The following is a 12,798-nucleotide window of genomic DNA, read 5'->3' on the forward strand; positions in this document are numbered from 1 at the left end:
AAAGTTTCTGGACATCTTCTTGCTGTTTTATCATATGACTGTTGTCTATTATGTCGTTGTTTTGTGAGTCGAGTTCAGAATACCGACACGTTGAAATATTATATAAAATGATCTGCCGTCATGACTATTTTTGTGTCAAATAAATATATTTGAATTGTTGAAAGTGTCTCCCCATCTTATAATTCTCCATATTAATAAAACATGACGTATGCAAATTGTGACAGGCATATGCAGTGGCCTTTACAATCTGGTCCATCAACATTGTTGTTTCCGATAGGAACATTTTCCTTTTTGTATTAAAGGACTGACTGACTGAGTATTGTTTAACGCCGCTTTTAGCAATATTCCAGCAATAACACGGCGGGGGACACCAGAAATGGGCTTCATGTATTAAAGGAGCAATGTGTTGAAACAACACCTTGAAAGAAGAAAAGCCTTACTTAAGTAATTATTGCTTTTTACCCGTTCCAATAAGAAACCATTAACAGTTTGAAGGAACATTTTCATGCTTTGTCCACGTAGCAGTAATGGAACAATCTTATGTTATCACTCAAGTAACTTATGTTTCCTCTGAGAACTTGTGTTTGTAGTAGATGTGAACGCATTATCAAACGATATATTTAGTCTGATCAAGAAAGTATTGCCTAATAAAAGGTTTTTGTGGAGACCTTTCCATTCACAAGGTGTGTCCACAATCGTTTATTTTAAATACGTAATCATTAATTGCTGCTACTTCGGCCGGTTTTTCATAAATCAAAACTAATAATTATAATGTCTGTTTTGTTTTGTAGATACGTCGTAGTTGCCAAATGGAGTCGATTCAAATAGAAAAATCAAAATGAGAATTATTATTATTTCACACCAACTGTCATATGATCATCAGTCTCAGTCGTGAGAACTCTTTTCACCCGATTATTTGCATGTGTAACGAGAATGATTTCATATATTTCTTAATCCATGTGACCTGTTATCTTCATCGACCTCTGCTGTTTGTTTGTTTGTTTGTTTGCGCTGTGTATTACGTTGATCACATTGACATAATCACCGACTGGCTTCCAGGATAATTCTTCCCATATCTTTCAGAATAACAACGTTTAAAACAATAGGATTTCCAACAACATTCTGACCAAACGTCTAACGTCATTACAATCACACATGCATTGTTATCCAATCACCCAACTTCAAAACATCAAATCACCGCCAACTAAAGACTCAACCCGTGTTGTGTAAACAATGATGACTGAATTGGCGGGTCGTTTGATGTCCACTGAGAGCTGTGATTGTTAATAAGTTGGCTTCAACGCAATGAGGTTGACGCACCGCCATTTAGTCTCTGAGACCGTTGTTTTCATAGCCGTGAGACGTGTATATATTCTCAGGGTGAACTCTGTTCATTCATTCAGATTGTTCTGATCAACAGCTCACTGGTATCTCTCAACAACAATCGTATTTTTCGACTTAATTATGAGTACAATGACCCGCATATTGGTCCATGATATTCCTTCTTCTACGAAGGTACTCAACTGGCTGGAGGATAATCTACCCTCAAATCCTGACTGTCATTGCTGCCGGAAGAGGAAGGTGGCTGCAACTCTCAACACCACCTCCACTGTCCGCACCAAGGATCTACATGATCGTCTGGCGCTGCTCAATAAGAGGCGTCGTCCACTGAAGAAGCGGGATGAGGAGCTTGTGGAGAAGAACCGGCAACTCAGACAACGAGCCCAGGCGATTCGCAACGCCCCGATGTCGCCCGTCGCCACTAACCCCAACACCATCATTCGCTCCAAGATCCTACAAGACCGCCTGGACCGCATCCAGAAGAAGATGACCTCCGTGAAGAAGAGAGACGCGGAGATCCAGGAGAAGAACCGACAACTTAGAGAGAAGCTCCAGGACGTCCTCAACATCTCCATGACGTCATTGGACATCTGCCACGAGGAATCTCCCGCCAAGCGACCACGTCTAGACACAACGTTCCAGAGAAACAGTGTTATCAGGAAGATAGTACGCAGAGCTCCCCGATTCCTGAGCTCCAGAGTTCCTTCTCTGACCTTCAACACGTCTGCTGCTGTGTCGCCTGCTGCTCTTTCTGTGTCGTCTGCTCACGAACTGAAGACATATCTTAAGGATGGGCGACAGTGTACATTCTGTTGATCTTGGACGTTAATATTTTTACTATAGTGCATAATGTATTATTGTTTTTATATTTCATATGTTGTTTCTATGACAAGAATTGTGCTGTACATATTAGTTGTATATAAATATACATGTACACAATCATTACAAATAAATTTATGAAATGGACTGAATACTTGTTTTAAACAGTGGCACACTGAACAGATCGGTGGGGGAGAAAAGCACGACACAGGGGAGGACACGATCATGCGATAATGTTGTAAGTCACACTTAACTTATTTTCGGTGTTTTTTTGTGGTTTCATACTGCAATCAGCAATATTCCAGCTACATGACGGCGGCCCGTAAATATTTGAGACAATCCTGTGACTGACAATGTGAACATCGACCCAGGCCGTTAGGGTACGAGGACACGGAAGTCAGCGAGCCTGACCACCCGATACTCTTACGACAAGTATACAGGTTGTAGGGGACCGAAATACCCGAGAGGAGGTGCACATGTAGTGTTCTCTGGTCACTCATTGTCATGTCAGTCACTGGAAAACAACCTTGATCTTCATCCAGATTATATGCCACAGAATAAAGGCTGGAAGACCCAAAGACACGTGACCCAAATACGTCACAGGGAAATTCCCTCTCGGCATGGAACACTGACTGAGTATGGTTTTACGCCGCTTTTAGCAATATTCCAGCAATATCACGGCGGGGGACACCAGAAATGGGCTTCACACATTGTACCCATGTCGGGAATCGAACCCGGGTCTTCGGCGTGACGAGCGAACGCTTTAACCACTGGGCTACCCGACCGCCCCCGGCATGGAACAAGTGTTGTCACTGCCATTTATGACCTATGCGTTGACAAACACAGTGCCGCTAAAATGAACGTTACGGAGTCTCGTTTTAGGATTAAACAACGATTGGAATTAACGGTTGATGACCATCTTTAATAACTGCACCTGCTTTGTGACCAGAGGGTCACTGACTTATCATCGAAATAAAAAAACCATTTATACAAAGGTAACACTAATATTTATTCAAAACATTAAAGTATATAAAAAAATAAAGTAATTGACCTTGTAAAGTAATTGATGTGACTCTTGTGACAGCCTTTGAACGTTGGAACATTGGAACGATTCAAATAGAGCATCACTGTGAAGACGTTCTATAAAGAGCTTTGTAGCTTCCTCTTCATCAGCACGTGAGTGAGGAACCACTCATTCCCGCCCTTATATCCGAATACTTCTAAACAGAACATGTAGAACAATCGCCAGTTGAACAGTTGCTGTTCTGCATCCTCGCCGTATGATTGGCGGAGAATGTGCATGACGCGCTCCTTATTCCCGTCTGTCCGTTGAAGCCACGCCTCCAGGGTCTTGGCGTAATGCGTTCCATTGACCACCCACTGGTTGACTATTGTGACGTCATTCTGCAGACAGGAAGTCAGTGAGAGAGTTCGTGAGTAAAGGTACAATGTAGTCATATAAAAATACATGTATCTAAAACCGCCTTGAGCAAACATGATTGTCACAGAATTTGTTTATTGACCTGAAATCGGAGTAACCAGTAGAAGTTCACTTGTTGTATGCAGCGGAAGTAGTTCAAAATTAACATGCCGTTTTCAGTTTCAACAAAATCAGTAAACGCGCTTTTATGTCACGGGATTGTCTGGTCAAAACTTGATTGTTTACAGGTAGTGAGTGAGTGAGTTGGGTTTAGCGCCGCTTTTAACAGTATTCCAGTTATATCACGGCGTGCCAGCTTAATGTGGGAGGAAGGCCCGATGTGATGCAGGTATCAGACGTTTACCACTTCGGTGAAACCCACGAGCACGGGTATGGTGCTGACAAACCTAGAAACATAATCGGGGCGAACCGGGATTGGAACCCACAATCATAGGTTTCTGGCGTGCCCAAGGGACGCAACTCTGCACAGCGAATCGCGGCGCCTTGGACGACTGGGCCACCCATGCCCCCTGTTTACAGGGAACCGCCGTATGGCAAGAGTAATGCTGATCGGTGTTGGGCAACAGACAAGCACTTAATCAAATTGTGTGAGTGGCGGGTGCTGAGGGTAGAGCAGGTAATGCTTACCCTTTTTGCAAGCATTTGTTTCATCGCCAGTTTCAGTGACCCACTTATAAATCTTTTATCACCATTATGCCTCAAACGCCCTGTGGAATCGGTTTCGGCAGATTATCGAAACGGGTATTCTTGGGCTTTGACGTATTATTTTAAAAAATATAATAAAACCTATGCTTCGATCGCGCGTGCAAAAATTCACGAACTATATAATCCATACTTAAGTACTACTCAAGAAACTATGGTTATACGTCTGTACCATGCGAGGCAGGACAGCAGGGAACATCATCCTTCAAGTCGCCAATGGAGCTATTGCATAAGGCATTCAAAGAATATATTTCTAACGGTTTACTGAAGCCAACCGTGCCTACCAAAATACGTGATTAACTGTCGATCAATGATAGTCCCATCCTCGATAGCCCAGTGTATTACATATCACCCCTATCGAGAAACACACCCTGGACTCATTCGCAACCACCGTTTGGAGATCGATTCCAATGTCACAACGCTCATGTTTGCCTTCCAATCAAATTACACTCACGAAAGAAAGAAATGCTGCGCGAATTAGTGATAAAACAGATGGAGATGCTAAATAGGTCACTTCTGAAACGATTATGTGATGTCCTGGGTATTGATCTTAGTTAAATGGAGATAAAATACACCAGTCTGGATAATCGAGCATGTGATCGTACGACATTGAGGCCACATTGAGCATTCTGGCAGGCTAATAATGCATAAGACGCTTCACTGAGGCTACAAGGCGGAGTTTACAACGCAAATGCTCAAACCGATAGGCCACCACTTTATCCTGTAACTGTGCAACCTCATTTTCGCTACCGATTTCTCACCTGGAAGTAGAGGAACAGGTCACGTGACGGCATGGTGCCACCCGAGAAGAAGTTCTTGGCCATCCACTCTGTGTCCGACCCGGGGGTGGTGTCGAAGGCGTAGGGGTGCTCCCTGTGACAGAAGACTTGGACAAACAGGTAACCCGAGGGTTTCAGCCACGACGACACGCGTTGGAAGAGAACCCCGTAGTTCTTCATGTGCTGGAAGAATTAAGGGAGTCAGTGAGTCATTATTCCTCGTCATTACCAACGCCTATAGATAGGCTCGAGCTGTATGCCACGTTATGAAACACAAATATAAATGCGCCTACAGGTTTAATTCCAGGTCATGAAACACATACGACACAGCACCAAGAGACTTACAGTCGCGTGATGAAACACGATTCCAGTGCGCCTAGAGACCTAATTCCAGGTCATGAAACACACACGATACAGCGCCCAGAGATTACTGTCGCGTGATGAAACATGATTTCAGTGCGCCTAGAGAACCAATTCCAGGTCATGAAACACACACGATACAGCGCCCAGAGATTACTGTCGCGTGATGAAACATGATTTCAGTGCGCCTAGAGACCTAATTCCAGGTCATGAAACACACACGATACAGCGCCCAGAGATTACTGTCGCGTGATGAAACACGATTCCAGTGCGCCTAGAGACCTAATTCCAGGTCATGAAACACACACGATACAGCGCCCAGAGATTACTGTCGCGTGATGAAACATGATTTCAGTGCGCCTAGAGACCCAATTCCAGGTCATGAAACACACACGATACAGCGCCCAGAGATTACTGTCGCGTGATGAAACATGATTTCAGTGCGCCTAGAGACCCAATTCCAGGTCATGAAACACACACGATACAGCGCCCAGAGATTACTGTCGCGTGATGAAACACGATTTCAGTGCGCCTAGAGACCAAGTCATGAAACACACACACAGCACCTCATTCTATGTTATGAAACACCCTGAGACATTATTCCATGTCACGAAACACATTTCGTAGCGACCGATACATTATTCTGTGTCAGGAAACACATAACAAACACGCCCATACACTTTATTCTTACCTCGAACATCTCTATGGAAACAATCCTGTCGTATTTCTTGGAGGTCAGGAATTCATTGGCGTCTGCTGTGATGACCTCCAGTCTGTCGCGGTACCCCCTCTGTTCCGCACGTGCAGTGATCAGCGCCCTCTGGGTGTTCGAGTTGGACACACACGTGACTCTGCAGCGAGGGAACTTCTCGCACACGTACAGGCCGAAGGACCCCCATCCACATCCTAAGTCCTGGATTAAGAAAGTGGGTTCGTTGTGCACCTGTTGTGATATTGTTGGAGTGTGTTGAGTTTAATACCGCTTTGAACAGTTTTCCAGTTATCTCACGGCGTGTCAGCTTGCTGCGGGGGGAAAGCCCGAAGTGATGCAGGTATCCGCGTTTACCCCATAGGTGAATCGGGAAAACGGGTATAATGTCAACAAACCAAGCATCATAATCATGGTGAATCTTGGCGTCGAATTCACAATCATAGGATTCTGTCACGCATCAGGGAAGGGACGTAACTCTGTCAGATGAATACTTGCGCCTAATACGACTTGGCAACCTGTGTCCTAGCAACAGTACTGGCACTATTTGACACTCACTTAACTCATTGTTCCCGCCCGATTCCATCAAGTGAGGAGAAATAAAAGAATTCACATGGAGGCAGTGGATTGAGGCAGTGGATTGCGGCGGTGGATCTTGGTAGACAAGTACTGTTATTTCATCACACTCACATTGAACTGATCCTGTTACTCCGCGACAGAGGAAATATGTGTAACGCCATTTTACATCCTTAGTTATGTGAAAGAACAACTGATGTCTCACCATGACTGTGTGTCCATCTTCAATCTTCGCTCGCTCACAGTACAAACCCAAGGAAGCTTCCTCAGCTGAAAAAGACGTTGACATGCATTACATGGGATAAAAGACAACTTCATAAGCCTTTTTCGGCAGTTGAGGTGAGGAGAAATAGGGTTTGATGTACCTATAAGAATATTGCCCTTACATAGCGCCATGCGAACGAGCATTCGTTCCTGATTGTACTAGTCTTGACTCATGCCGGTTTTATAGCACATGCTAGCTCACTCAGATACCATGCTGCAGTTGTATCCCCTTAAAGCTGATCGCCAGGCAAGGAAACAACAAGTATTTAACGTATTTTGGTATGACGCTGCCAGGGGATCGAACCATCGAACTCCCTCTCTACGGACAGACGCTCTACCCACGAGAGCACGGAGGCGGTCCACTGACTATAGTGAGATCGGAGTGAGTCAACACTGATTAATCTTAGGATAATTTATTTTTCTGATAACTAAAGGTTACACCAGACATTCTGTCAACATATTTGCACAGTATGCATAGCGAAAGTTTCATAGAGCTATTTCTAATGTTTAAATTACATGCTTTTATGAAAGTGTTATTCCCCTTGTTATATTGCTGAGATATTGCTGATGCAACGTTAACTTTAACTCACTATCGCATGGCTGGCCAAGGGGAGCTAACTCCTAAACGTTGATTATCTCCATTGTATTTAGTTTGTTTGTTTGTTGTTTAACGCCGCACTCAGCAATATTCCAGCTATATGACGACGGTCTGTATGTAATCAAGTCTGGACCAGACAATCCAGTGATTGACATCATGAGCATCGATCCACGCAATTGGGATACGATGACATGCATCAACCAAGTCAGCGAGTCTGACCACCCGATCCCGTTAGTCGCCTCTTACGACAAGCATAGTCGCCTTTAACGGCAACCATGGGCTTCTGAAGACCTATTCTACCCCGGATCCTGACGGGTACCATTTTATATTGACCACCTTGTACACACCACAACAGTATATATCCACCTTGTACACACCACAACAGTATACATCCACCTTGTACACACCACAACAGTATATATCCACCTTGTACACGCCACAATAGTATATATCCACCTTGTACACGCCACAATATTATATATCCACCTTGTACACATCACAATAGCTTATATCAACCTTGTACACACCACAACAGTACATATCCACCTTGTACACACCACAACAGTATATATCCACCTTGTACACACCACAACAGTATACATCCACCTTGTACACACCACAATAGCTTATATCCACCTTGTACACACCACAACAGTATATATCCACCTTGTACACACCACAATATTATATATCCACCTTGTACACACCACAATTACCAATATCCACCTTGTACACACCACAACAGTATATATCCACCTTGTACACACCACAATATTATATATCCACCTTGTACACACCACAATAGTATATATCCACCTTGTACACACCACAACAGTATATATCCACCTTGTACACACCACAACAGTATACATCCACCTTGTACACACCACAACAGTATATATCCACCTTGTACACGCCACAATAGTATATATCCACCTTGTACACGCCACAATATTATATATCCACCTTGTACACATCACAATATTATATATCCACCTTGTACACACCACAACAGTATATATCCACCTTGTACACACCACAATAGTATATATCCACCTTGTACACACCACAATAGTATATTTCCACCTTGTACACTCCACAACAGTATATATCCACCTTGTACACACCACAATATTATATATCCACCTTGTACACACGACAACAGTATATATCCACCTTGTACACTCCACAATATTATATATCCACCGTGTACCCACCACAATAGTATATATCCACCTTGTACACACCACAACAGTATATATCCACCTTGTACGCACCACACTAGTTTATATCCACCTTGTACACGCCACAATAGTATATATCCACCTTGTACACACCACAACAGTATATATCCACCTTGTACACACCACAATAGTTATATACACCTTGTACACACCACAACAGTATATATCCACCTTGTACACACCACAATAGTTAATATCCACCTTGTACACACCACAACAGTATATATCCACCTTGTACACGCCACAATATTATATATCCACCTTGTACACACCACAATAGTATATATCCACCTTGTACACACCACAACAGTATATATCCACCTTGTACGCACCACACTAGTTTATATCCACCTTGTACACGCCACAATATTATATATCCACCTTGTACATGCCACAATAGTATATATCCACCTTGTACACACCACAACAGTATATATCCACCTTGTACACACCACAATAGTTAATATCCACCTTGTACACACCACAATAGTATATATCCACCTTGTACGCACCACACTAGTTTATATCCAACTTGTACACATCACAATAGTATATATCCACCTTGTACACATCACAATAGTTTATATCCACCTTGTACACACCACAACAGTATATATCCACCTTGTACACACCACAATAGCTTATATCCACCTTGTACACACTACAATAGTTTATATCCACCTTGTACACACCTCAATAGTATATATCCACCTTGTACACACCACAATATTATATATCCACCTTGGACACACCACAATAGTATTTTCTTCTGGGCAACAATGTACTCAGCCCAACAAATATAATTTGACCTATTTTTAAAGGCCCATCCCTTTAAATCAAATTCATCCGTACTTACCCTGGTCAAGCGTAGAGACGCCCTCCGGCCAATAGCACCCGCTATACTTCAGCCGTGACCCCAAAGACTGGACACAATAACAGAGACATACATAATTTTCTGACATATGTTTCTAGCGGTTACATTGATTACGGAAAGCAACTGAACTAAAGGCCTACATCTATTTGTTTGTTTGTTGCTAAACGCCGCACTCAGCAATAGTCCGTCGACATGACGGCGGCTTATAAATATTCTCGTCTTGACCAGTCAAACCAGTGATTGACATTATGAGCAACGACCGCCGTCGGGATACAAGGGCACGCAGTCAGCCAAGTCAACCAGCCTCACGACCCGATCCATACAGTCGGCTTGTAGGACAATAGGTTGATGGGGACATATTCTAACCGGCCGGGAGGCCAAAGGAAAAATACACTTCAAAGCCTTGCTGAGGCGTCCTATAAGGGCTACGATTCCAAGAAATTAAAAAAACAAACATATAAGGACAAATGATAAATATTAATATCCTCCATGGAAAATTCAATGGACATTGCTCCGGAAATTTAGACGACATTACTGGGCACTGTCCGGGTAAACAGGTTAAACTGAATATGCAAAGGGAAACACGCCTCGACAAATTTAAAGTTTTAATTTTCGTAAAATAGAATTCCAGTGAGAGAAAAGTAGGGCATTCCAGTTGAATTGTTTGAAACCGGTCACCTCATCATCTGGAACACAAACAACACAGGGAGCTCACCGCGAGGAAGAATTCGGTGGGGACCTCGTAATGTTGTTCATTAGCCTTGTCTGTTTCTATGGCAATCGCTGACTTCCGGAGACGCTCAATGAACCGTTTCTTGAAAAACATTTGACGTTCAACATCGCCACCACACTCAAGCTTCTGAATCCAGGCGCCAAGGCTCCCTCGAACACCTGGTCGTGACGGTGGTGTTAGCATTAATATCGAAAAAAACACGGGGCCTGACTCTCTAATACAGGAGGGGGTTGGTAAAACATGAGGCAAAATAGCTTTCACGGTACTTTTGGGAACACTATTTTAAAATGTTCACCGCCCTCTCTGAATAAAATAATGGACGCCCCCAAGAAACATTTAAATACTTCTGCGAAAAAAGTATTTCTGTATTTAGAAAATAAATACTGTCACGGAAATTAAGGAATTAAAAGAATGCATCAACGTGTGTTGGGGTATAGGATATATTTTTCACACAGGTTTTTGAGAGTTTTCTTTTTAAAAAATCAATAACAGAATAAGATATTTTCTTTTACAGATTCTAAATTCTACCATTCTAAACCTTTTCCTCCAGTGGTCCGATATCATGGTTATATTTCATTTCTTCAAATGAAACGTAAACAGTGTTTAACCGTGCAAAGTAACATAAAATCATTTCAAGGGACGTAACTCGTATGGTGCCAGAAACGCACCACATTCACAAAGCCATTCGTCACCACTCGCCCCTTTCCGTAACCTGCAAGAAGACTTGTCCCACTCATTCGTGACCAACTCGTGTTATTTCTTGCAGGTTACGGAAAGGGGCGATTGGTGACGAATGTTGTCCCACTGTCGTAGTCTGTCTTACAGACCCTGATACAAATATATATCAAATACAGCCCATGCAAGTCTATTATGTTTGGCAAGTCTAGATCACTGCAGTATCTGAAAATGAAGAGAGTCACTGGGCTCCTTTTTATTATATTTTTATTAAGATAACTGAACAACTGGTTTTTTTATGTACGATATGTTCATTTCAGAGACTAGATTTTAGTCTACCACTGTCGATGAATGTTATGTGCGAAAAAACGACAAACCAATCAGACTGCGTGTATGACTTTAAGTACTTCGGTCATAGAATCCCTCTGGAATACTTTTTCTTACTTTACAAATGTCTTGCATCTAAAAATATATTCAACATACAGTTGAATGTGTTCAATCATACTGTATAATACCGCAACGAGTTGACAATGCCCGTTTGCGCTTAGACGGAACCCAGTCGCAAACAATGACCGCGAGAGGGCACGAGTCGCTCTTCGGCTTTTCCCGGAATAACACGAGTTGGTCACGAATGCAACAAAGCTTACGAAACTGGAACATGTTGTATAATCCATGTTGTGCCGTGGTATAGATACACGATGCAGGTATTTCGCCTTTGAGTTGTATCATTATCATTAGATCATAATCAGTACATGAAATGGTCGTGTGAATTTAAGTTATATATACAGGTTCACAACGTGCAACGGACGACCGCTCTACCTCTGAACTGAACAAGCCCCAGTCAGCACACCCTGACACAAACATCAGCAAAATGTTTACGCGCCGCCCTTCTAGTTCTGCGCCATGTGTTTGTGATCTTACCGTCTCGCAAAACATCATCACTGGCCATTCTGCACGCTCGGCAACCACCTCCTCAGCGGGGTCGGAGTCTACCGCGACCTGGTACAAAAGTCACTTCTAAATGGAGTTACCTCCCATTAAGATAAACCCTTGCACCACGACATTGTTGCATGGGAAGTTGCGAAGAGCTATTATTTGCGATAAATACTACCTACCCCTGAGTAAGCGCCTATATGAGTTTATTTTCTGAGGGAAACTCTGTAAGACAATTGTGTATGTTTAGGGGCAGACGTAGACTAACGTCTAGTCTCTGAAATGAACATTTCTTACAGAAAAAATTGTTAAGTTATCTTAGTAAAAATATAACAAATAGGAGCCCAGATACTCTCTTCATTTTGATACTGCAGTAATCTTGACTTGAAAAACATTATAGACTTGCATAGGCTATATTGGATATATTTGTATCAGGGTCTGTATGACAGACTAGGGCAGACGTCTGTCAAATTGGGTGTAAAGGGAGCTTGCTAGCCTTGCTCCAAGGCTGTACTGAATGATAAGTCCATGGGCGTATAGTAATTCTATCCTTATAATAGGCAAGTCTCTTATAGGGACACCTCGTCCTCGTCATATTATGATCCTGAAATTAAGATTTAATCTAATAATGTTTGCCTCAGAGACTTATGCAAGATCTAGACAAGGAACTTGGTTGCGAGTGTTGGAATAGGTCGTCAGCAACCTATGCCTGTCTACGAGGCACAGTGACTTTGTCCATTGCGTGTTATC

General features: G+C 42.7%; 1 protein-coding gene across 3 annotated transcripts; it reads right to left on the reverse strand.

Annotated features, from left to right (window-relative positions):
• Nucleotides 1–2,915: 2,915 nt before the first annotated feature.
• LOC124115032 ((S)-coclaurine N-methyltransferase-like) lies at nt 2,916–12,188 on the reverse strand. 3 transcript variants are annotated; one of them, XR_006857937.2, is made up of 8 exons: nt 12,037–12,188; nt 10,423–10,598; nt 9,690–9,756; nt 6,933–6,997; nt 6,134–6,355; nt 5,065–5,265; nt 3,248–3,564; nt 2,916–2,950 (listed from the first exon to the last, which is right to left on the reverse strand). XR_006857937.2 is itself a non-coding variant. In XM_046475838.2 (7 exons), exons 1-7 carry the CDS (start codon nt 12,062–12,064, stop codon nt 3,301–3,303), a joined length of 1,023 nt encoding a protein of 340 aa, XP_046331794.2. In that variant the 5' UTR covers nt 12,065–12,188; the 3' UTR covers nt 3,149–3,300. The 3 variants fall into 3 exon arrangements, 2 of the variants coding, with proteins under 2 accessions (XP_046331794.2, XP_048243844.1); XM_046475838.2 differs by lacking the exon at nt 2,916–2,950 and having other exon boundaries at nt 3,149–3,564; XM_048387887.1 differs by lacking the exons at nt 2,916–2,950; nt 10,423–10,598 and having other exon boundaries at nt 3,149–3,564; nt 12,037–12,149.
• Between the last annotated feature and the right edge of the window lie 610 nt (nt 12,189–12,798).

The sequence above is a fragment of the Haliotis rufescens genome, unplaced genomic scaffold (genome assembly GCF_023055435.1).
Source record: "Haliotis rufescens isolate VD_foot unplaced genomic scaffold, xgHalRufe1.0.p SCAF_7, whole genome shotgun sequence".
NCBI lineage: Eukaryota > Metazoa > Mollusca > Gastropoda > Lepetellida > Haliotidae > Haliotis > Haliotis rufescens.